Below are 25412 nucleotides of genomic sequence, written 5' to 3'. Positions count from 1 at the left end.
CTAAAACCCTACCTATCACATATCCTTTCTTCTAATCTACACCTGACTCAACCTTTCTGCTCCCTCATGACCTCTGCATCCTTCCTCTTCTTCCCTTCTCATTCTCATAGCTCCCTCCCCCCTCTTCCCATGCTCTCAATTTGCTCAGGGGATCTTGATCCTTTCCCCTTCTCCAGGGGACAATGTTTGTCTCTTTTAGGATTGTAGGCTGGAATCATTTACTCTATGTCTAAAATCCACATATGAGTGAGTACATATCATGTTTGTCTTTTTGTGATTGGGTTACCTCGCTCAGAATGGTTTCTTCTAGTTCCATCCATTTTCCTGCAAATTTCAAGATTCCATTGTTTTTTTCTGCTGAGTAGTGTGGTTGGTTTTCATTATTTCTTTTGTCCAGACTTTGTATTTGCTATAGGTGTGGGAGAATAGGCTTATTTGACAGATTGCAATTTCAGTTAATTTTCTTTTTTACCTTCTTTGCTTAGCCATTTACTGATGCGTGGTTGTATGCAAAATGAGCATAGCACAATGAACTGAAAGAAAAACAAATGCCATGAAGTTAAGCTGCTAACAGCTCTTTAACCAACTGAAAGTAATTTTATAAGCTAACCATATCTACACAGGAGGCTTTTCTGTCCTAACAGAACAGCAGAACAGTAACAAGGCCTTGCAACTGAAACTCAACTCTGAAATACAAGAGGTCAGACCTCCTACCCACGGGAAGTCTGTTAGGCTTTCAAGCCACTCTTAGACTTGGTGACTTAGAATCTACTTTTGGAAATGGCGGTGTAGCATTTGCCTTCCATGTGCAAGGTCCTGAATCCAGTTCCCAGCGCTGCATAAAAAGGGGAGGGAAAAACCCTCCCAAACAAAGAAATTGAGAATTTGTATCTCTGCATTTTAACAAACTCTTCACGTGGTTTTATGTTCAACACAAGACAGTTAGATTGCAAAGCACTGTGAAGTGTATTTGAAACAGGATTACAGCAGCTGATGTAAATAAACAAATATGATGCTGTGCTATGCCATGAAGAGAGGAGAGACAGCTTGTGATGCCTACTAGAAACAAGGCTCAAAATCTTGTTTAAAAGCATGTGTATTTCCTACAAAAGGCTAAAAATACATATGTCAAAAACAAGTGTTTGTCTCATGGCTAGCCATGATTTTCTTGCTTTTTAAGGCAAAAGTGGTCCTCCCGACCTGGGTCAAAGATTCTAATAACAAGGAGGCGACAGGGAAAACAAACATAAGGACTTTGCTGGAGGTTGTGTGTCTGGAGGGTCTGTGTCTGGGGCTGTTTGCAGATGGGTGTGTGTGTGTGTGTGTGTGTGTGTGTGTGTGTGTGTGGGTGTGTGTGTGTGTGTTATGATCATGCAGTCCATTTAATGAACTTGTCACATGGTCCGCATGTGATTCCAGTTGTTTATGAGCTTTTTGGTTTTCTTAGAAGACAGCTTCCTTTTGAAGGCATTTCTCCTTTAAAAAAAAAAAAAATCAGTCACAGGACAGTCTTACTCATCGGTTTTGAAGAATGAAGAAGACATTAAAATCAAGTTTATTGCTAGCCAAACAGTAAATTATGGGAATATCTCTGGGAAAGCAAACTGTGAAAGGTGCTGTGTCTTACCTCCACTTCTCCAGAAAACCAGACCTGGACAACTCTGAGCCATCATTTGCCAGCGATGTTTTTCATTCATAAAATTTGCCCTCTCTTTGGAGGGAAGAATTTCAAAATAAAAATAAAAACTGTGCATGATTTATTGATGCAAACATCAGAAGGCTTTAACAGAGAGCAACAGTTCCTTGCTCTTCACTCAAGCTCATTTCCAGCATCTCCTTCCAAAATGCTTCTCCAGCTCTATCTCCATAATTAGCCTCCATTTTTATAAAACCATGCTTACATTGCAGTTTGTATTTACTGTTAGTGTTACTTAAGGGAGGAAGATCCTGAGGACAGAGCTCAGAGCATGTACATGCTAGGCAAGCCTCTACCATGAGTTAGGCTCTTGCTGGACATTAGGTGTTTTTTTTTTTTTAATCTCATTACAGAGAGTAAAGATGTAACCCCCCTCTTTGATGGTGCCCTCCCCCCACGTGCCACCTGTCATTTTAGGGAGGACTATAGAATGTGACAACTTGTGAGACCTTTATCTTGGGTCAAACCATTGTACTACCATCCCCCCCCAAAAAAAATTTCCCTATATCCTAGCTAGACAGTGGTGGCACACGTCTTTAACCCCAGCACCTGGGAGGTGAATCTCTGTGAGTTCGAGGCCAACCTGGTCTACAGAGTGAGTTCCAGGACAGCCAGGACTACACAGAGAAACCCTGTCTCAAACAAACAAACAAAAAAAAAAAAAACAAAAACCAAAAACAAAATAAAAGGCCAGGTGGTAGTGGTGGCAGCACACACCTTTAGTCCCAGCACTTGGGAGGTGGATCTCTGTGAGTTCAAGGCCAGCCTGGTCTACAAAGCTACACAGAGAAACCCTGTCTCAAAAAAAATTTTTACCTATGTCCTGCTGGGAGTGGACAGAGGGATCAGTCTAGCTGTCATCATCCTGGGATTTAACTGGGTTTCTGTCTTTCAGATGTTCCACTTCCAATGGAAGGTCACTGCCTCTTTGTCCTTCATACTGTGTGTACTGCGTGGTGGTAGCAATCAGAAGGGGTCAGGACATAGCTCCAAGTTTCCATCTACAGCAGCCTGAGAAGTTATTTTCAGAAACTTCTACTCATGCACTATAGAGAAGAATCAGAGGACCAGCCAGTGTGAAGGAGGCTTGGGTTTATTAAAGACTGAAGGTGCTGAGGAGCTAGCTTGGTAGTTAAGAGCACTTATGGCTCTTGCAGAGGAGCCAGGTTCTATTCTCAGCACCCACATGGTGGCTTACAACCTCCTGTTGCTACAGTTCTAGGGGATCTGATCCCTTTTTTTAACCTACTCAGACAGGTGGTGCATACATTCATTCAGTCACGCATACATACACATAAATAAATAAGAGGGTTTTTTTTGGAGGAGGGGCAGAATCTGGACATATGGCTCAGTGGTTAAAAGCTCTGGCTGCTCTTCTAGAGAACCCAGGTTCAAGTCCTAGTACCCACATAGTAGCTCACAACCATTGGTAAATTCAGTTCCAAAGCATCTGGCACCATTTATTGCCTCTGAGGACACTGCATTCATGTGGTCCTTAGATATACACAGCAGACAAAACCTGTATGCATAAAATAAAAGATGGGTGGGTTGACATAGACTTAATCACTGAGTTTAATAAAAAAAGACAGGCACTCAGGGAAAAAGTAGTAGGCATCCAAGCATAGGCGTGGGTGTCGGTCTCCAAGAGTCCATTTTAAGTGCCTTGGCAGGAGTCACATTTACTATTTTGACAGCCTCTGGAGTTACATGTCAAAGCATTTTTTTTTTTTTTGGTTTGGTTTTTCGAGGCAGGGTTTCTCTGTGGCTTTGGAGACCATCCTGGAACTAGCTCTTGTTGACCAGGCTGGTCTCGAACTCACAGAGATCTGCCCGCCTCTACCTCCCGAGTGCTGGGATTAAAGGCGTGCACCACCAACGCCCGGCATGTCAAAGCATTTTTAAAGGCACATCATTCCCCTCTCCACTTCTTTTGAGAGGTTATAGGTGTCCCTTATTGCCTTGGGTAGGATTAAAGTCTGATACAATAAAAAAAAAACATTAATCATAAAGGTTACACAGGGGTATTAAGACATCTTTTTCTCTAAATGAAGTATATGATCTTGCTTGTGAGAGTACTAGAAAATTGCACATTTGCTATTTTTAACATTCTTATTTGAAGTGTCTCTGTATAAAGGTAACATCTACCTAGGCAACCTTCACAGCACATTTTGTTAACTGTGCTGCAGTTCTTAACTCCAAGCCAGTGAGAGACTTCCACCAGATTCCAAGGCAAGGAGACTCCAATCTCCCTTTAATTTTTCTTGTCTTTCCATTCTTCCTCCGAGCACTAACTTCTTGGTCTCTTTAGGGAGTCACACGTGCTGTGTCTATGCCCTGGGTCTTCCATATTCATCACAGGAAATGCACCATTTTGCTTCTTGTTGGCTTTTTCTCCTGCACTTAACTACTGCTGTTTCCTGCCTGATAAATATGTTTCCTGGAATCCAAAATTTTGTTGCCAATTCATCATTGGCTCTTGGCTTCTCATCCAACTTGTTTGTCCAAAGGGGTTAGGACCTTTTAAATTTCATTCTATTTAAAAATTTTCTATTATATTACTGTGTGTGTGTGTGTGTGTGTGTGTGTGTGTGTGTGTGTGTGTAGTGTGTAAGGGCATGGTGACACATGCCTTTGATCCCAGCACTCGGTAGGCAGAGGCAGGTGGATCCCTGTGGGCTAGAGGCCAGCCTGCCCTACATAGCAAGTTCCAGGACAGTCAGAGCTATATAATAGAGAGAACCTATGTCAAGCAAACAAACAAACAAACAAAAAGTGTGCGGATATCAGAGAGCAACTTGTAGGAGTTGGCTCTCTCTACCATGTGGGTCCCAGGGATCGAATTCAGGCAGTCAGGCATGGAGGCATCACCTTGACTAGATAAACCACTTAGGATTTATTTATTTCTGCTACTTTCAGGGATTAAACCTAGGACTTCATTCATGCAGGCTCTCTGCTGCTAAGTTACAATTTCCAGTGGTTTTAGGCCCTTAAAAAAACTGTTTTGAACAAAAACAAAGCAAAACAATTAAGAAAAACAAACAAACAAACAGTGCCCCTCCATCTTTCCTTCCTCTGCATCACCTCTTCATTTTCCTTAGTGGCATTGGAGTTGCCGTGTATCCCAAATTATACTCTTTTGACCAAACAGCTTTACTCGCAAATGTGCTTTGTGTAGTGTGTTGTTCAGGTTCAAGGCCTCTGGCTTCAGGTACATCATGACTATTGGACCCTCACCCAATCTCCTTTCAGATATCCTGCCGTTTTCCCAATTCATTGAGATCCTTCTGCTATGGTTCCAAATGATCGTTCCAGAAGGTCATAGATTGGGTAGATGTTGGAGAGTACCAACTAGTTTGGGGTGTTTTTGTTTGTTTTTTTCTTTAATTAATGTTCTTATTTTTTTATTTTTATTATTTCTTTTTTTAAGGATTTTTTTTATTATTATGCAGACAGTATTCTGTTTGCATGTATGTCTGCAGGCCATAAGAGGGCACCAGATCCCATTACAGATGGTTGTGAACCACCCTGTGGTTGCTGGGAATTGAACTCAAGACCTTTGGAAGAGCAGTCAGTGCTCAACCTCTGAGCCATCTCTCCAGCCCAAGATTTTATTTATTTATTACATACACAGTCTTCTGCCTGCAGGCCAGAAGAGGGCACCAGATCTCATTCAAGGTGGTTGTGAGCTACCATGTGGTTGCTGGGAATTGAACTCAGGACCTCTGGAAGAGCAGTCAGTGCTCTTAACAGCTGGGCCATCTCTCCAGCCCTTATTATTTCTTTTAAGTTTTCTTGGGGACGGGGGTGATACGAGGGAGAAGGGCAGATACAGAGGGACAGGGAGATAGGTGAAATTGGGATGCTTGATGTGAAATTTCCAAAGACTCAATTAAAAACTTATGTAATACCAAAAGATATTTATTTCTTGTTAACTCCTAAGTCTGATCCACAAACATGGAGTGATTTCCATTTATTTGGAGCCTGCTGCATATTTTTCAACAATACCTTGTACTTTTCACACCGTGATTTTCATAATTTTTCTCAAATTTGCTCTTGAATATTTTAACACTTTAAAAAATTTAGTGAGTTATAGGAGGGTACAGATATATCCAGCCTTCCTTGATTGATTGAAAGCCATAGTCAGGTTTAATTTCAGTGGCAAATGCCTTTATGCATTCTAGTTAACAAAACTGAAGAGAGATAGTTATATTGACAGTCAGGGCCAATGCTTCCATCCTGTCCAGTTATCATTTGATAAAAAAAATTAAAGATACCTGCCCATGAAGGTTGTTTGTCAAGCCTGTTGCCTAGGATATATTGATACGTATATTTACTTGTGCATTTTGTGAAAAAGAAACAGAGAAAAAGAAGCAGAGCAGTAACAGATGGAGCATCAAGACCTTGGCTTGTTTGAATGTGGACTATTGCAATGATGGGCCTGAATCTGGGTCAGCACTGTTTACAGAGAGCACATGGTGTTTTGTTTCAATGAGCAGGAAAATGCTTTGTGATTAAATGTGGTAAAAAAAAAAAAAAGTTTGTAGTTTTTTCCAACTAAGCAGTAAAAAGAATTACTGTAAAATGATAAATCAAAAGTTCTCTGAGTCATTGCTAAGGCAAGGAAAATGTGTGGCTGTGATAGAAACCCTGTTTTCCAGGGTGTTAAAAATAAAATCAAATGCACTGAAATGGAAATCAATGAAGTGTGTCCTAGAACAGCAAACGACTCTGGGGTGCTCAGGGAGTTAAATGTAGTTTATGTGTTTAAGTAAATCCATTGAAATGGTGGTGTACGCCTTAAACTTCAGAGGCAACTTGCCTTAAACTTCAGAGGCAACTTGTAGGTGCTCAGGTTTCTGTGAGTTTGGGAATCTAGTCAGCTTTATTTTAAGTTTGTTTTTGTTTGTTTGTGACAGGGAACTAACTGCCCTAGCTGCCCTGGAACTCACCTTGATCCACTAGCTTCTGCCTCCTGGGTGCTGGGATTAAAGTTGTGGGCCACCGTGCCTGTTAGATTTATTTGAGATATAGTCTCACATAATCCAGGATTGCCTCCAACTTGTTACATAGCAGAGGGATGACCTTAAACTGATTCTCCTGCCTCCACCTCCCAATTTCTGGAACTACCACACCCAACTTCTTCAGTTTTAATTCAGTTTTTTCTTATGTTAATTTAAGGGCAATTAAAGTAATATACTTCACCGATATTAACATATAATCTAAAATAATAATGAATTGATTTTTAAATAAATCCTTCCCTCACTGCCCCTAAATTAGGCAGAGAGGTATCTAGTTATCCAAAGGTTAAGTGTGACTTATTTTGGGGTGGTAGAATTTTGAGTCATTGTTTCTTTCTTCTTTGTATATTTCCACAAGTCTACAGAGTGTTAATGTGTACATAATCCTTTTATTAAAATAAGGCAGGCTTTAAAATTTAAACAGACTTTAGATGTATTGGCTTGAAAAAGCCAAACAAAACCCCCAAAACCAAAGACAAACACAAAACCAAAAATAAAAACAAGCATGTGTGTTAGTATTCAGGCGTCTGTACTGGCCTGCCCTTGGGATCCTGACAGGATATGCTCTCAGCTGCAGCCACTACCAGCACCACCTGTGCACATTCACTACATTCCCTTTTAAAAGGGCCCTCCCATGGCTCTCTCCCTGTCTCCCTTTTCCCCTTTCCCCCTCCCTCCTCCTCTGACTTTCTGTGTCCTCCCTCTACTGCTCCTCTCCCCTCCCCCTTTCCCCCATTCCCTTTCCCCTAATTGAAAACTTCTCCATGTGAGCGCTGTTGCATGGCATCTTTCTCTTTCGTGCTGATTTTTAAATTGCAACAATGTGGACTTTTGTGTGTGGAGCGCAGTAAGAGTGTTTTGAATACTTGGCCATTTGTTTACTCCTTTTTGTTTGTTGTTGTTTTGACACAGGGTCTTGCTGGCCTGGGAGTCAAGATTCTCCTTCAGACCCCTAAGTTCTGAGATCACATTCCAGCATGCCTGGGGGCCGTGTGCATTTTATTTATATTTTCTCTTTGTATAATTTATTTATGAAAAAAGCAATTTTACTTAACATTCAAAAACTTAAAACTTTTATTTTTTGAGAATTTCATACACATATACAATGAGATATAACCATATATACACCCATCTCCTTCAAAGTCTCCCACATCTCCCTGAATGTCCCCCTCCCAATTTTGTCTTTTTTTTTTTTTAACATACATTTAAATTTTTCCTTGAGTAGACTATCATATTTGTCTTACTGGTTAGTTCAACTCTCTGTCATCTGTTTTATTATTTGCATAAGCATTATAACATCAACTTTCCTCAAATACCTCTTGTCATTTCATGGCATATCTTGCTGATAAGTTGTTCCAATGATTTCTTGTGTAAATGAATGGAGAAGAGAAGCTGAGTTCATGGTGTCAAATTCTATCTTCCTTAGTGGTAGATAGACACTTGAGACTGCCAGGGCCTGCCACACAATCTTTTGCAGTTGTTTATTGTATTACTTATCAGGTTTGGAAACAAAGCTTGAGGCAAGTTTTGGGGCCTACCTGCTCTTTGAAACATTTGCTTTCTTCCCTGCCACACCTGACCCACAGGCTTGGCCAAGGCGTTCCCAAAACACCTGTGGAGCAATTTGGGCCCAAAGGAGTTAGTGCTGTGGCTGCCCTGGAATTTAGATGTCTTGATTAGTGAAATTGGTTTGAGCTCAGCAGAACGTTCCCCAAGACACCCCAGTAGCTGTTTAGTAAGGAGGTGAGAGGAACACAACCCCTCAATCTGAGAGTATATACTCCCCTCAGTCACTGGGTCTATACTGTCTGCTATGGTAGCCACTCCCCACAAGGTTGTTCCCTGCTTAAAATGCAGCCAGCCAGACCAAAGAATGTAATTCCTAGTGTTTAATATTAGGTAATTTAAATTTAGAAGTGAAAATAATATTTTGTGTCTGGCAGTGGTGGCATATACCTTTAATCCCAGCACTTGGGAGGCACAGGCAGGCGACTCTCTGTGAATGCAAGGCCAGCCTGGTCTACAGAGCAAGTTCCACGGTAGGCTCCAAAGCTATAGAGAAACCCTGTCTCAAAAAAAAAACAAAAAAGGAAAGGAAGGAAGAAAGGAAAGAAGGAAAGAAGAAAAGGAGAAAATGTTTCATTTGGTTGTTTGGAAACATGCTTAGATTACTCAGATGACTTGATCATCTTTATTATTATTATTTACAACAGGGTCGCACTCTGTACGGTTGACTGGACTGGACCATGCTGGTTTCGAGGTCATTAGAGATCTGCTTGCTTCTGCTTCCTTAGTGTTGGGATTGACTTATCTGCTGTTTAATCACACATTTTAATAAAATCAATATCGAGAACAAACATTTCTGATCATTTTCCTCTCAGATTAAACTATTATGCAAATGTACACACCAGATTTAAAAGTCTTAATACCAAAATAAGATAAGCGGGTTTTTTTGTTGTTTTTGTTTTTGTTTTTTTTTGTACAGATAACACATTGGAATATTTTTTTTTCTTTTTGGTTTTCCCTGGCTATCCTGGAACTAGCTTTGTAGACCAGGCTGACCTCTCCTCTCCCTCCTGAGTGCTGGGATTAAACATGTTGTACATCACCACCGTCCCGCTATTAATTTTCCTGGTTCTCCTAGAACTTGCTCTGTAGACCAGACTGACCTCCATCTCAGAGATCCGCCTGCCTCGGCCTCCCAAGGGCTGGGATTAAAGGCGTGCGCAACACCACTCAGTATACACCATTTTCATCTTTTTTTTTTTATAACTTTAACGTGGTACCAGAAAACTTAAGATGACATCCCTGGCTCATGATAGTGGTTGAGAAATGAGGCCCTGAGCCGTCCTTTCAGGGATCACTTCCTGGCTCACACTGTGAAGCATCTTTGTGGTTTTGAAGCCCGCTTTTATGATTTGGTTTCCTGACCCCAGGTTTTTCCTCTTTGCTGACAGATCATTCTGTCCGTTTTCTGGAAAAGGTCTGCAGGTGAGGAGCACCAAGGCAATTGCTGAATTCCACCGCCAGAGAGAGCTGCGTCGCTACTCTTGTTGCCCAGCAACCTCTGGTCCGGAAGTAGTTCTTTGTCCCGCCCCATGGCGGCCGCGCGCGCGAGCACTTCCGGTAGCGCGGGCGCGGGGTCGCGCTGAGCGGGCTTGGAGGCTGGCTGCGGCGCGATGACCACGCTCCGGGCCTTCACCTGCGACGATCTGTTCCGCTTCAACAACATGTGAGTGAGGCGCCGCAGCCGCTCCCCCCGCGGCGCGGGCCGGGGTCAGCCTCGCGGGCCGTGGGCCGGGTGGGCGCTGCGCGGGCGCGCTGGCCGGTGACCTTGGCCGAGGCGCGGTGCTCGGGGTGCTCTGGGGAGATGCGGAGCCCGGGCTGGACACCGTGCGCCCGCGCCCCGCCATGGGTTCACAGCGGAGGGTGGGCCGGCACCCGGCGCGGTCCTGGTTAAATTGTATCCCAGTGAAGTAACCTTGTGCTCAGGGCCCTCACAGCAAGTTGTGTTACTGTAGCTGAGCGCCCCAAAGTAGATTGCTTAAAAATAGAAAAGATAGTGTCTCACTTTGTATTCCTGGCTTCCTGGAACTCACTGTGTAGACCAGGATGGCCTCGAACGCCCAGATCCTTCTGCCTCTGTCTTCCTAGTGCTGGCATTAAAGGCATGCCTCACTATACTGGACTACATTTTGGTGGGTGAGGGGGCGGGGGGAAGCGGGGGGTGCACTGTGCCCAGGAAACCCCTGTGCTGTGGGGTTTCTTTTCAGTACTGGTTTAAAAGACCTGTGATTTGCAGTTCTCCCTCTCCCTTTTTGAAAGAAAAAAGTTTAGTTTGGAAATTTATGACCGTTTAAAAAACTAAGCATCTCACGGTGAAGTCCTGTAGACACAAAACCTCGATTATTCGCTTGACATAAGTCTTATCATTTATATAGGACAGAGCAGTGAGAACTACGGACCGGGTGATCCAGGTTTCAGAAGGGAAAGAACTCAGGAATGAGCCGGGCAGCAGTAGCACACGGCTGTTAATCCCAGCGCGCTTTTAATCCCAGCATTCGGGAGGCAGAGACAGGCGGATCTCTGAGTTGAGGCCAGACTGGTCTACAGATGGAGTTCTAAGATAGCTAGGGCTACACAGAGAAACCCTGTCTCGGGGTGGGGGTGGGTATGCAAATAAATAAATAAATAAAAATAAATAAATAAATAAATAAATAAAACTCTGGGATGAGATAACTGTGACTGAGGCTTGATAAAGAAAACATGGGGGACTGCTGGTGGTGGCGCACACCTTTAATCTCGGCGCTCGGGAGGCAGAGGCAGAGGCAGGTAGATCTCTTGTAAGTTCGAGGCCAGCCTGGTCTACAAAGTGAGTTTCAGGACAGCCAGGTCTGTTACACAAGAGAAACTGTTTTGAAAAAACAAAAAAGGCGGTGGGGGGGGGGGCGCTTTCTGTTTATGTGGGAGGTTGTACCAATACAATGTACATGTTTTAGAAATTCTTCCAATACGGTTGTTTAGGGAATATGGGGGGGGGGGCAGATACTGTAAAGGTACAGACACATGGTGTTTAAAAATACTTCAGTCTGAGTTCTGAGTCAATGCGTACTCCGTGATTGACTAGGGGAGATGAAGCAGGCAGGTAAGCCATTGAGGAGGCCTTGGCAGTGGCCTAGAATCATGGGAGATGCTGTGTAGCTGATACAGTGCCTGAAGCTTCAGGACTAGACTGGAGAATCAGTTTTGAAGATTTAGGAGGGGACAGTGGTTTAATATGGGAACGGATAAAGTAGAAGGAAAATGCACACGGACACCTGGCTTGGTAACGCCTCTTCTCATTAACGCCAATAATGGGGTTAATAGGCCATGTTGGGAAACAGTGAGTCACAGGGTTAGGTGATGGTACAGGGATTGAAAGAAGCAACCAGTGTGGATCATTTTACATATGTGCTGTTGCTGGGGACACAGCAGTGAGTAGAAATCAGTTGGTGTCTATAGAAGTTATAGAGAACAGGTGGGTGTGTAATATGTACAGATAAGAGAGGATAATATATATATAATATATATATATATATATATATATATATAAGACAGAGAGAGAGAGAGAGACAGACAGACAGACAGACAGACAAGAAGCAGGGAATAAACACTATCGAGAAGGGACACAGCTTTGGATAGGGTATTCAGGGAAAATGTCACTGAAGAAAGATGTCGGGGAAGATAGATGAATCATGAATACCACCTGGGCCGGGGACTCTTTGGGTAAGTGCAGTATCTATTTATCTGGATAGAAGTAGCCCATGCAGTGGGAGCCTAGTCAGGTGCCACAGCTTAAGAGATGGGCCTGAGAGTTTTGAGGCCTGGGTCTGGGAGGCGTCTCTGAAAAGTGCACTGAGATGCCCAGTGGATTTTAAGGATCAGCACTCTGAAGATAGTTGACAGGTGGCCAGGAAGCTAGGTGACATCAACGATGGAATGAATATTCTTAAAAAATGAAAACAGAACTAGCTCTACAATATCTCCTCAGTGCCAAATGCTAAACCAAGAGGTGGAAGGAAATCCGGGTTGGGGTTCCAGAAGCCAACTAACAGGAGGACTCCACATAGGAGTGGGGAATTGTCGGGTGGTGTGGTCAAGTGTGTGCTCAAGTGTGTGCCGTGTCTGTACATTCATTTCAGCAGAGAGGTAGAACTGCAAATACAGGAGAGAAAGAACTGAGGGCAGTGCCCTGAGTGGTGAGGAGGGTGGAGTCTGCCAGCCTGGGTAATGGCAGAAGGGAAGCAGGTGCTTTTAGGTGGGTGTGGTCAGCCTTAGGCCTTTGGCAAAGTTCCCCAATGATTTATTGCATGTAAGGAGCTAGAGGAAGGGCAGCCTGTTAGAGAGTTGAGGTGAGCCAAAAATGTGAAGTAGTTAAGCAGTGGAGGGTGGGGCTCTACAGGGCAGGGCCACAGCACCTGGAAGTCCTCAGAATTAGTTCATGACTTCTGTAAGATCAAAGCTGTCCTCGGTGCTAAGGGGCTTGTTTTGCAGGCGTGTAATCTCTGGATCACAAGCATCACAAGCACTAGAGAAGTCAACTGTTTCTTTTAAACCAGACACTGGAAATGACAACGCTACCATCACTTGGTTTTTGTTTACATCACTATATCTCTTGACAAAATTATTCATGTCAATATATAATGTATTTATTTTTAAATGAAGAACTTAAAATTGAGAATGTATAGGCCATATAGCTTAAGGTTTCTATTGCCGTGATAAAACACTGACCAATATCCTGAGTTAATCAACTGAGGGAAGCCGAGGCAGGAAGTGAAGCAGAACTGGTTGCTGGCTTCTTCCCCTGGCTTTCTCAGGTAGCTTTTTGTTTTGTTTTTGAGACAGGGTTTCTCTGTGGCTTTGGAGGCTGGCCTGGAACTAGCTCTGGTAGACCAGGCTGGTTTCGAATTCACAAAGACCCCCCTGCCTCTGCCTCCCAAGTGCTGGGATTAAAGGTGTGCGCCAGCCCCACTCCCCACCCCCCCCACCCCGCCAGTTTGCTTTCTTATACACACTAGAATTATCTGCCTAGGAGTGGCACCACCCACAGGGGACCCACATCAACCATTAATTGGTCAAGAAAATGCTTCATAGACTTGTCTACAGGCCAGTTTTATGAGATTGCCTCTTCCCAATTGTCTAGGTTTATACTGACAAAAATAAGCCAGTACACTATATAAATAAATACAATAGGTTTGAGTATAGTGGGTTTTCAAAAGGATTAAACACAAAACTCCCAGTTACCAATAATGTTGGTGTTGCATGAAGAAAAGAAATAAAAGCACTTCCCCTTAGTGTCATTTAAGCAGGAGCAAGTCCAGAGTTGGAGTCTCCACTCATGTTCCCTGTGTCCTCCATCCTGTCTGACTGTTGCATGAGTCTCCATCTCTGCCTGCCTGAAGGCTGTCTTGTGAATGTGTCCCTGTTCCTGTGTTCTGTTTCTGTCCTTCACAAGGGGTTTCACTCTGTCTTTATTGAACAGCACAAAAAGCATCACATGGGGAAAGAAGAAGGGATACTTTACAGAAATCTGTAACAGTTTTTTACAAAGTTCAGTCCCTGTTTCCAGCTGATCCCAATTGACCAAGACAACAAACAGCATCACACACATCGTTGTTTATCAACCAATGTCCAAACAGTATATTCGATATTCATGGAGGATATTCATTTTGGGAGATTGCTTTCAACCTCTGTATTTGCTGCTTTCTGAAAGTGATACACATGCACTGTTCTTGTCAGGGATGTGACAGAGTATATAACTTAAGGTTACAGCTATATATGGGTTCTAAAACTTGATTACATGGGAGATCTAAGGCCAGTAAGGTTGATTGTTAAATGCAAGTTAAACAGGATGAGCATACAGTAAGTAGGCCAACAAGTCAGGTCTATTAACAACTCTGGCCTAGAGGTCCAGCAGAAGTTCCATCCTCTTAGGATGTAAGAGATATTTTCATAACACTCCAGGTTGAAACTCAAAAGGTTGAGAACCGCTGGACTAGAGGAATGTAGTATGACTACCTGATGCCTTTCAGAGTTCAAAGATTGACAAGAAAGGGAAGTAGTTGCAAAAGACTGAATAGGGAAGTGAAGGGTGAGAGATGGTTTTCAAGAACATTCAATTTGGGGTTGTGGGATGGGACCTGTAGTTCTCCACAGCACCAGGATTTGTTGGTTAATGGGGTAGAAGAATGGAGGGACAATGAAATTGGGTTGAAAGTGCATGGGGGTCCATAATGATTTGTAGTAGTGGGGGGGGGAAAGTGGAGGTAGGGGAGTACTCTCATTGAGAAGGGGTAAATCATAAGGGAAGGCCCAGAGATAGGCAGGGGTTATAGAAGTTAGCTTATAGAAATTAGCTAAAATTCTGCCTGTAAAGAAGCAGTTAAATGGAAAAGTACAGATCCCTTCATTGGTGCCACATGTGGCTACTGGGTCATTTAAATCATTTTCTTTGGTTCTCAGTTGGTTTTAGAGTTGTAGAAGAAATAAATTTTGGTTTTTGTTTGTTTGGCTTTCGAGGCAGGGTTTCTTTGTGTAAGCCTGGCTGTCCTGGAATTCTCTCTGTAGAGATCACCTGTTTCTGCCCCTACGAGTGCTGGAATTCAGGGTGTGTTCTACCTCGCCTAGTCCACATTTTGTTTTGATTAACAGTCTTTCTAGTTTTCACAAGATTACTTAAATTGAATTTAGGAATTCTTATTCTTGCCATTTCTTGTTTCTTTCAGTAACTTGGATCCACTTACAGAAACTGTATCCTTTTTTCAGAAAAAAAAAGTAAAACTAAGAATTATTTATGAAGAAAAAGAAAATTGGAGAAACAGAAGGAAAAAAACAGATGAGTACTGAAAAAGTTTAAACACATAGGTTTTTGAACAGGGTAAGCATCATTGAAAGCAGTTACAAAGTGAGAGTGAGAGTGGTCTTTGTCTTACAATTGCCCACAAACTATGAATGTGATGGCTTTTACGACAGTAATCCTGTAGCTCTGCTGCCCACCCTGGTCTTGCACAGGAAACCACAGCAGCAACAGAACGGCGATTTGAGGCCTGCCTCCCTCTGCTGTGAACCAAATCTAGAGCGGAGAGGTAGCTTAGGGTCTACCTACTCCACGATGTCTCCAGCAGTCCTGCTCAGGATCGACTGGCTCTTGGTGGTCTAGACTGCTAGCGAACTCTTTGGGAAGCACTATACGGCCCTTTCCAGCTGTCCAGTATCCCCCTCTGACGTTTTTTGTTGCTGGTGTGAATACTGGGTAATAGGATTTCTAGTCCATGTTCCACTGACTACTGCTGATAGGTTGGGGAATTAACTGGTAGCTTAAAAGGGCAGAGGAGGCTCACCAGTCAGAAGATACATGCACACTAAAATCATCTGAGAACCCAGTTTAATGTATCAGGATTATCCATAATTTTAAAAAGATACAACTCAGTGCTGCTGCTGGGGAAGTTAAGGCACCTTCTTAGAGACTGCTAGTGCTGTAGTCATCTAGCACAATCTTTCTGGAAAGGTTTTAGAAGAATACTTGGTATTTCCATTTCCTGAATGCTGAAAATAAGAACAAACAAGCACTTTACTTCATGGTTTGGCAAATAGCAGATGCATGGACCAAATCGGGCTCACCACTCATTTAAGAAATTCTTTTTACAGGTATACATCTCTGTTGATTAATTTACATACTGCCTGTGGCTCTTAAGAGTTTGGGTATTGTCCTTTTACAAAAGAGTGGCATCACAAAAGTTTAAGAGAATTATATTGAAAATTTGGAAAATCATTTGCCAGTTAGGAAATGGTAAATAAATTAAGCTGTCTTGAGGGACAGCTTTTTTCCTTTGTTTTGTTCTTTAGAAGTTAGTAATGACCTAGATGTCCCCTGGTAGAGGGATGAGGTATTTAAGTTGTGTCCCCATGTAAAGGAGTGTTGTACAGCAACAGAATTTAACAAATACACGCAAGCATCAGGAGGCGATATCAGAAACAGGAAGTACAAAAAGCAGAAAGGCCTCAGAGTACTTACTGGTATGCCTAGGTATTATGGAAGTTTTCACTGTAAAGTAAAATAGGGAGAATAGTAGACTGCAAATCAACCTGCTTTGAATGGATAAGCCCTAGTGTTTATGTAGGGAGTAGGGATGTTTATGGGAGGTCTCTGGGTTCCTCTGTCAAGCAGAAGAAGGGTTGTGGTGTTAGTTGCTAGATGGCAGGAAGAGCAGCTGGCCTGCCCAGATAAGTTCTGGAAGAAAGACTGCCCTTTAGAGGAGAGTGTGAAGACTAGCCCTGATGAGGTTTTTTCCCCTGGAACTTTTTAGTAAAAGTTATGATTAATAGCATCTTCTTATGTGATTACACCAGAACTCACTATATAGACCAGGTTGGCCTCAAACTCATAGAGATCCCAGTGCCTCCTGAGTGCTGGGATTAAAGGCATGTACCACTGTGCCTGGCTGTCTAACAGGATATATTTAAATGATCGCCTTATACACCCCCAATATACCCTGTAATGAGGAAACTTTTGCTGCTTATTACTCTGCATATTCCTTAACAGGTCTAGTATGGGATTCCTTTTTACTTACAGTACCTTGCCCACTGGCCAGAGTATTTCATCGTTGCAGAGGCACCTGGAGGAGAACTAATGGGTTATAGTAAGTACAGTACCACTAGTACTTTTTTGGGTGAGTAGAGATTTTAATATAGGTTTCAGTCTGCTTTACTCCCTAGACTTTTATGTAAATGGTGAAGGATGGAATTTTATTTTCTGATCAGTTACCAACACATTACCATGTGTCTTCTTTGTTCAGCCTCGTGCTAGGCAAGAATAGAGTGGTGAACCTAACAGACATGATTTACGTCTTTTTGGATCTTTCATTCTGTATATTTCTGTATGGTTTGCTTGATATATAATGCAGTGATTAAAACATATGCACTTAACTAATTTCTAACAACCTACACTATAAATTGCTACGATTATATATACATTGTAAATAGAATGTAATTTCAAATGTAGCTATTTGACAGTGAATCCTAAACTATTTCAAATGTAGCTTATTCAGACAAAAAGTATCCTTAGTCTTCTATCTTGGTTTTTAGCTTATCATTCTTAAATATTTTAAGTTTGGCTTTAGAAGTAGGTATAGAATATCATTTATTTGCAAGTGGAGTTTCAAATCAAAGTATTAATCATTAGCTTGACAGTAGTATTTAAAAATTACAACATTGGTACATTTTATTATAAAAGATGAATGACAAACAGTAATCCTACATTTATGTGCAAGTTAGTGTTTTAATTTTGATGCAATTTTCTGTTGGCAGTTATGGGTAAAGCAGAAGGCTCAGTAGCTAGGGAAGAGTGGCATGGACACGTCACAGCTCTGTCTGTTGCCCCTGAATTCCGCCGTCTTGGCTTGGCTGCTAAACTTATGGAGTTACTAGAGGAAATTTCAGAAAGGTGAGAGCCATTTTTTAAATACAGTGAGTGACTTATGAGCCCTGTTTCTTTTGCTGCTGAATATCTGAAGAGTGTTTTCTTTTTCTAAGTGCGTGGAACTGTCATGGCTTTAGATTGAGGAATTTCATTTCCAGCTTGTAGTAGTTCTACAATTCTGTCAAATTCACAGTGGGGCCATTGCTGCTCCTTTGCTATTGACAACAAACAAAAGCAGTGTGACCAGCCATAGACCTTTGAGCTAGATGACTGGTTGGAATCAAAGATGACCAACCTTTCAAGGAAGGTCTTTGGTGTTCTTGGCACTATGGGAGATATCTCTAGGCCTAAAGTAGTTCGGTTTTGAATTTGTTTCTGTTCTAGTAGCCATCTATAGAAAAATAGAAATGCTAAGTCCTTTATTTTTTTTTAACTATGGTCATCTACTACTGAGGGAGAAGTACATTGTTGAACACTGACTTCTTAAACCTGGAAGCACATGCAACGTAACCCATTTCCACTGGTTTTCATGTAAGTTAGTAGTTTAATCATAGCAGCAAGTGTGAGAAGCCATTTCATAATAGGGGTGTCGTCAAAAGGAAATGTAACAGTAATGGATGTGTGGAGTTTGGATGTTTTCCCCCAAGCATCTGAATAGCCTGTGGCCAGGGTGGATATGCCTTTAAAGCAGACAGACCTTGATTTTGAGGTCACCCTGGTCTGATAGTAAATGCCACGTCAACCATGTATATATACATAGTGAGACTCCTGTCTTAAAATCAAACATCCTGAGGCCCTTCTGAGTTTGAGGCACTCAGTGCAGTTTGGTAACTGCCAATAATATGGCTTTTTAAAGAAACCTGTTACTGCATCTCACTCACTGTGAGAGATTGAAAAGCAGCATAGTAATGTAAAAAGAAGTCTTCCCCCATTTCCTATAAGGGACAGAAGATACCTGTGTCTGGCATTTGTTAAGTTGCTGTTTTTCCCTCTGCCTGAAAGAATGGTATGAAGGGATGGTTATAGATGTAGAGGCTTTGTTTCCACAGAACTATCAGATTTTAATAAAGGCAATTTCTAAAGATGTAACTAGTCATGAATGCTCTGAGCCAAACTGCAGATCTGCTCATTCAAAGAAAGGAAATACTTTAACAGCCCTGGCTATGCTGGAACTTGCTTTGTTAGACCAGGCTGGTCTCCAACTCAGAGATCCACCTGCCTCTGACTCTGGAGTGTTGGGATTAAAGGCATGTGTCATCACTCCTGGCAACGGAATAGTTTTAGTAAAAAAGAAGTCTTTGTGATGTTTTTAAAGTTCTCCCTGGACTGAATATTAGGAAGAAAAATTTTAGCAAGATAGAATGTACACACATTTATTAATGACATTACTGTATAATAGACAGTCAAAGAGGAAATGGCTTCTAACAAGCTATAAGCTTAGGCTTATAGCTTATATGGATCTTATTATTAGGTCTTATATTCTATCTGTTTAGGTAGAAAATTACTAATCTGTCTTTCGTTCCAATTTCTGAGGCTTCATTTTGTGTGAGTGTACACACATATAAGTACTATATTCATGTCTTTTTTGGATGCACATTAAATCAAGTGGAATATAATAGTCACATAGGAGTGAAAAATAAAAAAAATGATTTAAAAGAGAAAAATAAGAGTAAAAAATAAAATCAATGTAAAAGAGAAAATTAAGTAACTATGAATGACTAATGACTACAGTGAAAAGACAGACATGGGCTAAGGATGCAGCTCAGTAGTCAAGTATAAGACCCTAGATTCCATCCCCAGCAGTACCCAAAAGAAAAATAATGCATATTCTTCTTATAGAAAATATATGTAAGACTATAAAGATTGAAAATAAAAAATACTAAATTATCTTACAAATTATAGCCAAAAGGAAGTTGATGTCCTCATATTGATAGTATTTACATTATGGTGGAATATTTATATTAGAGTTTACTATCACAGAAAGGGGCCACTGCATACCAATAAACTACAAGCGTGAGGGCCTGAGTTCATATCCCCAGAATCTATGTACAAAGCTCATAGCCAAGATGGGAGGTAGAGACAAGAATTGGCAGAAACCCATAAGTCAGACAGCTGGCTGTACAGAGTGGAGAACAAGCAAGGCGGGAAGACAGAGACCCATGGGTGTTCTGAACCCACATGTGCACTGTGGCATGCTCACATTCACAAAGATTTTTTTTTTTTAAGGTTTTATTTATTTATTACGTATACAGTCTTGTGCCTGCATGCCAGCAGAGGGCACCAGATCTCATTTAAGGTGGTTGTGAGCCACCATATGGTTGATGGGAATTGAACTCGGGACCTCTGGAACAACAGCCTGTGCTCTTAACCACTGAGCCATCTCTCCAGCCCCCTCACAAAGATTTTTTAAAAAAACTTAATCATCAAAATGGAATAATGTTATTTATATACTCTGGATACTACAAGAAAAAAATGGATAAGTGGCTAATGAGAGCTGAATGTGCTTCTTTGTAAAAACTGTCAGGTGGAAATGAAGTAAGGTAAAGAACATACAGCAGCAAACCTTTTCCAGGGCAGAGGGGAAAGAGTCTGTAACCACATAGGGTCTCTTGCATAGGTTTCTATCTAAGCAAACAGTTTAAAAGCTATTCTTAGCATGAGGGTAGTGCAAAAGGAAATAGTTTGCAAGTCAACCCTATCATAGTAGTCGATAGACTTCTTCTACAACAAAAGCTATGGCAGCTTTCCAGGTTAGTTGTGGTAGCTCACACCTGTATCCTATCATGCAGAAGGATTGTGAATCCAAGGCCAGTCTGGGCTATCCACAGTAATAAGACTGGACGAAGTGTCTGTGTAAAGGGGGTCACTAAAGTAAGGTTGGTTTTACAAAAGCAAAACCAGTCTTTAGGCTAATGTGTCCTTGATAATGTAAGGAAGGAAGATATGAGGAAATGTCACCAGAGTGCACAAGTTGCAGAAAAACTGCTGGTTAATGGCTTCAGCGAGTCAAAAGAATACACCAGGAGCCAGTGTTTGACTGTTACTCATTCGATGTAGTGTAGATAACAAATTAGAGACCAGAAGTGAGGAGAGCATCTTAACCTGAAAAGTTTCTACGAAACCCTGTAGAATATTTAATGATAATCTGCAACCAGGGACAAAGACCAGTCAGTCCCTCTTCAGAATATAAGGAAGAATGGAAGAGGACTGAGAGGCAACCAAATTGCTGTTGCAGACAGACTGCATAAGTATTTAGAACTAGTTAGAAACAATGGAGTTTAAAAACCTACAAAGAGGTGAGGTATCAAAGTATTAGTATGTTTGAGAAAAATCTAAACAAAACTATGCAGGAGTACTCCTTAATGTTTATAAAATTTTATGGGGAGACATTAAAGTGCCAGACCTACATGGAAATAAACTAGCTGTAAGTTTTGTGACTGACTGTAGGGCCAATGTACTTACAGCCAGAATCCTACTGGGTGGTGGCGGGGGTGGGGGGTAGTGTTAAGGTAGAAACAAGGAAAAAACAAACAACAACAAAAATATGACAAAATACTCTTTAACAGTGGGTAGATTTGCCCTATCATGTCCAGTGTGTGGTATAGACTATTGGTGCTGGAGCAGCTGTTAAAGAAAGAGGACCTGACATACCTGAAGCTGCGAGTGGAAAGGTAGATTTTTCATAAAGATGATGGGACAAGTGTTTCCCTGGTTACTACTTAATTACATACAAATGTTAGATTTATTAAAAACATGGATGTGGAAAGAAACTTTGAGTATAATGATGGAAAGCATGTTCATGACCTCAGTGAACAGAACTTCTTAAGCAGGCTGTAAATGTAAACAGTGCTAACCATACACAGAAGGCTCATTACTCCCATTAACTAAGTGGAGTAGTTTTGCTCACCCAAAGATAACCAACCCAAAAGTTTGCAGAAAACTCAACCATTGTAAAATATTTAGCACACACACACAAGAGAATAGCGATTAGGAAACAAAGGGCACTCAGTGCTGTACAGAAAGAAATCTAAATGGTCAACACAATCATCTCATTAGTTAATTAGAAATACAAATTAATGTCACATCAAGACACCAGTTCTAATACACTAGGAATGTACCTGGTATAAACAGATTATATCTAAATCAGGCTGACAGTGTACATACACAATGACACAGCAAAGGTATATCCCTAATTAGACATTGTATCATGGGATGCTCAACAAAAGTATCTATAATAATATCTTTTCTAATAGAACTGAAGTATTTCCAGAGGACCATGGGCAAGTTGGTATTCATGCAGTGAAAGTCTAAACAAGGTGAGGATACTAGTTCCAGCAACTCAGGAGGCTCAGTGCTCACAAAGGAATCCCCAAACTGTGACTGTGCTTATAAAGCTCACAACCAAAAACTAAACCTTTGTAGGTGGTAAACAGGAAGGTAATAGCCTGGACACAAAATTAGGATGTGGAGACCTTTAAAAAAAATGAGACATTACAACCAAAGAGAGTCTGGTAGTAGACGGACGTCAGGGCAGTTACCAACATCCTATAGCAGCTATTCTTGGGTCATTTGTTATAAAAGATGTCAGCTGCAAGATTGTTATTACCATTAGTCAAAAAACAAAGTGTTCTTAACAGTTTTAACATTTCTTTTTTTTTCTTTTTTAAAGAAAAGGTGGATTTTTTGTTGATCTCTTTGTAAGAGTGTCCAATCAAGTTGCAGTCAACATGTACAAGCAGTTGGGTTACAGTGTCTACAGGACAGTCATAGAGTACTACTCAGCCAGCAACGGGGAGCCTGACGAGGATGCCTATGGTAAGCGACTTGTCATGGCAGGAACTCCCAAGACAAAGTCAAAATAGTTAAAACTTCCTCCCACAGGCCTAAATACTCACTGTTAATAAATCCAAAACCATCACATTTATGAACTTATTAATAGTTAACCACTGCTTGGTTAAGTTAACTTCTATAAAGATCATTTCATTGTAAAGATGTGTACTTTTACTAAGAAAGAACATTCTGTAGTTGACTCCTAGTTGGGGGTTTGGTTAGCACCTGACAAACCTGCAGTTGGGAGTCTCTTAAGCACATATTGCTTGGGTTGGTTTGCAAGGAGGGGCACAAAATCTGATGGGAACTTAACCCATATACTCCATTTGATCTTAAAAAGTTTGGTATTGGTTGCTTACATTAATATTTGCTTCCTAACAGATATGAGGAAAGCACTTTCCAGAGACACTGAGAAGAAATCCATCATACCATTACCTCATCCTGTGAGGCCCGAGGACATTGAATAACCATAGGCAGTGGTTCTTAGGCAGGTGTTCCAGACAAGTTTGTGGACATATTATTTTCATAGGATGATCTTGGAGCTCTATTAGGAGGAAAGTAATCATTTAGGTCTTAAAGACTTCATGAAAATACAGGCTATAAACTTACTTCAAATCTCATCGTTCCAATGAGCAATAGCATACATGTTCAAACTGTTTGCCATAGTAAAATTCAATCAAGGCAGCTAAGTCAGAAGGACACGTTCCACTATCATGGTTGACAGTATGCAGTATATGCCAAGGAAAGACTCCCTCCCTCCTCCTAAATCCTGTGCCTGAGAACCACTGCTGCACATATATAAATATATATATATATTTTATTTTGTATTGAATTGTTAATTGAAGCTTTAAAAGCATATATGAAATGTATAAATCTGAGATGTATAGTAAAATACACTGTTGACTATGAATGTTTTCTGAAGTTTGTTGTCTTTTAATCAGGATTATGGAGGGTTGTTTAGGATGTGGTGTCTCTGTTTTGACTTTTATATAAAACATTTGTAAATGCATTATCTGAAAATTGGCATACTTAAGCTTCCTTTTTACAGTGTGAAAATCCTCCCAGATAATACCTTTCCTACTGCTGGTCCCAGATCTCCTCTGCTAACACTGTTCAATCCTGCCTTTCAATGTGAGACTATAAAGGGGAATAGATGACAGCTATGTATTGAAATACTCAGGCACTAAAGAAGTAACCAAAAAGTCCATGTGAAATGACCATTAAAATGTGTTTGTGTGGGCATTCTTTTTTTTTTTTTCCTGAGATAAGGTCTTGCTCTGTTGCCCAGGCTGGCATCTTGCCCTCAAGTGGTAGCACCCGATTTAAGGCTAGGGTGAATGAATGAACTTGTTCTCAAGGAGGAATAAGGATTCCTTCAAGCCTTTCATACTGGCACTCAGTTGTTATGAGTGAATGTTAAGAGCAAAGTCCCTAACTTTCATCTTATGGATAAGCAACATGAGAACAGACCCAGGAAGACTTAGTTATGGAACTAGCATTCTGACCTGCTTTCACCTCCATCTTTAATCTGCACTACCTCAAAGGATATTCAATGACAGATTTTCTTCTTTGCTTGCAGACTTAAGCTGACACCCAAGCCTGGTGCTGGTCTGGTAGCTTAAAAATCTATCATTTACTCAGTAGTACTATTTTCTTCTAACTTCCAAAATTATCTTATTTTCAAGACCCAATTTAGTAATATTACTAAACAGCTTTTATTCCCTCAGATGGATATACTGACATTTAATAACCAGTTGTTTACTAATAGTTCTTAAAGGTAAAACACAATTCTAGGCTTTGGGTGGTGAACAGGAAAATATGGCTGTGTGAAGTACAGATTAAAACGGTGCCTCCAAGACCAGGCAAATGCTATTTTACAATGTGAGCAATACCAAGTATGTTACTGTGCTACTTTCAGCATCACTGAAAGTACACAGTCACGGTGGGTTCTTTGGACACCTGCTGTTATATGACAACTGTTAAGCATCAGTTGTTATGAGTTCACATGTTCTACAGCATGCTGGGAAATGCATACTCTCTAGGCAGACAACTGCAGAATTCAGGAAGCCTGGGGAGCTGGCAATAGTGCTGTGATGAGTCATGTCCTAAGCAGCATATGGAAAGCTCCAAACACTCTAAAGAGAATTAACAAAGATGTTAACATAAACCCCGAATTTCCCAAACTTACTTGAACATAGGACACTGTGCCTAGGAGCATCTGCATATGCAGAGGCCACTATTTTCTAAACAAGCTACTAAAAAACCAGTTTTAGAAACTGATGGGAGCAAAAGTGAAGCCAAGCTAAAATGTTCCTGGCAAATAACAACTTGGTCCAAGAATTAACAGTTGCTACAAATTACTTCAGGATATTTAGAGGCTAAACTAGCCCAAGTCCATTTAATTCTCTAAGAAGTATACACATAATGCTAAAAATGAAAAGGGGTCGGAACAAGACTGGTATCAGCACATTCCTTTTCTAATGGGATCAAAATGAGGTGTCATGATCCTACCCCATGTTTAAGGCAACAGAAAACAAAGACACAGCAATGTTAGGACTGGACTCAGGTTGTGTGGTATCAACATGACAGAAGACAGTGACAGGTTTAGAGGCACAAACACCATCAGAGAGACCTTTTTCCTGCAGAATGGATCATGAACACGTAAGAGTCAAGTTGCCTGCACTTGGTGCACACCTTTAATCCCTGTACTTGGGAGGCAGATGGATCTCTAGAGTTCAGGCCAGCCTGATCTACAGAGTGAGTTCCAGGATAGCCACCAGGGCTACACAGATAAGCCCTGCCTCGACTCCCTCCCCTCAAATGTCTGCAGTTCTACCTAAAATAGGTGCTGAGCACATTAATTTCATGTAATAGACAATATGGGCAAGTACTAGGAAAGTTAGGACTCAAG

At 41.3% G+C, this 25412-nt stretch overlaps 1 protein-coding gene across 2 annotated transcripts; it reads left to right on the top strand.

Moving 5' to 3' along the window:
* The first annotated feature begins 9807 nt into the window (after positions 1-9807).
* Naa20 (N-alpha-acetyltransferase 20, NatB catalytic subunit) lies at positions 9808-23706 on the top strand. Of its 2 annotated transcripts, XM_027421597.2 has the most exons (6): positions 9808-9946; positions 14979-15003; positions 16802-16892; positions 17560-17695; positions 22341-22486; positions 22883-23706. In XM_027421597.2, the coding sequence occupies exons 1-6, from the start codon at positions 9894-9896 to the stop codon at positions 22966-22968; spliced, it is 537 nt and encodes a 178-aa protein (XP_027277398.1). In that variant the 5' UTR covers positions 9808-9893; the 3' UTR covers positions 22969-23706. The 2 variants fall into 2 exon arrangements, with proteins under 2 accessions (XP_027277398.1, XP_027277400.1); XM_027421599.2 differs by lacking the exons at positions 9808-9946; positions 14979-15003 and adding an exon at positions 15835-15900 and having other exon boundaries at positions 16826-16892.
* The last annotated feature ends 1706 nt before the right edge of the window (positions 23707-25412 follow it).

Source organism: Cricetulus griseus, chromosome 6 (assembly GCF_003668045.3).
Source record: "Cricetulus griseus strain 17A/GY chromosome 6, alternate assembly CriGri-PICRH-1.0, whole genome shotgun sequence".
NCBI classification, from domain to species: domain Eukaryota; kingdom Metazoa; phylum Chordata; class Mammalia; order Rodentia; family Cricetidae; genus Cricetulus; species Cricetulus griseus.
This window is presented reverse-complemented; position numbering and strand designations above follow the sequence as displayed.

Excerpts from the sequence above, each read along its gene's own strand:
- Naa20 (XM_027421597.2), top strand. The coding sequence starts at position 9,894 with ATGACCACGCTCCGGGCCTTCACCTGCGACGATCTGTTCCGCTTCAAC. Across the intron at positions 9,947-14,978 it reads CTGTTCCGCTTCAACAACAT|TAACTTGGATCCACTTACAG; the intron begins GTGAGTGAGGCG and ends TGTTTCTTTCAG. Across the intron at positions 22,487-22,882 it reads GCCTGACGAGGATGCCTATG|ATATGAGGAAAGCACTTTCC; the intron begins GTAAGCGACTTG and ends GCTTCCTAACAG.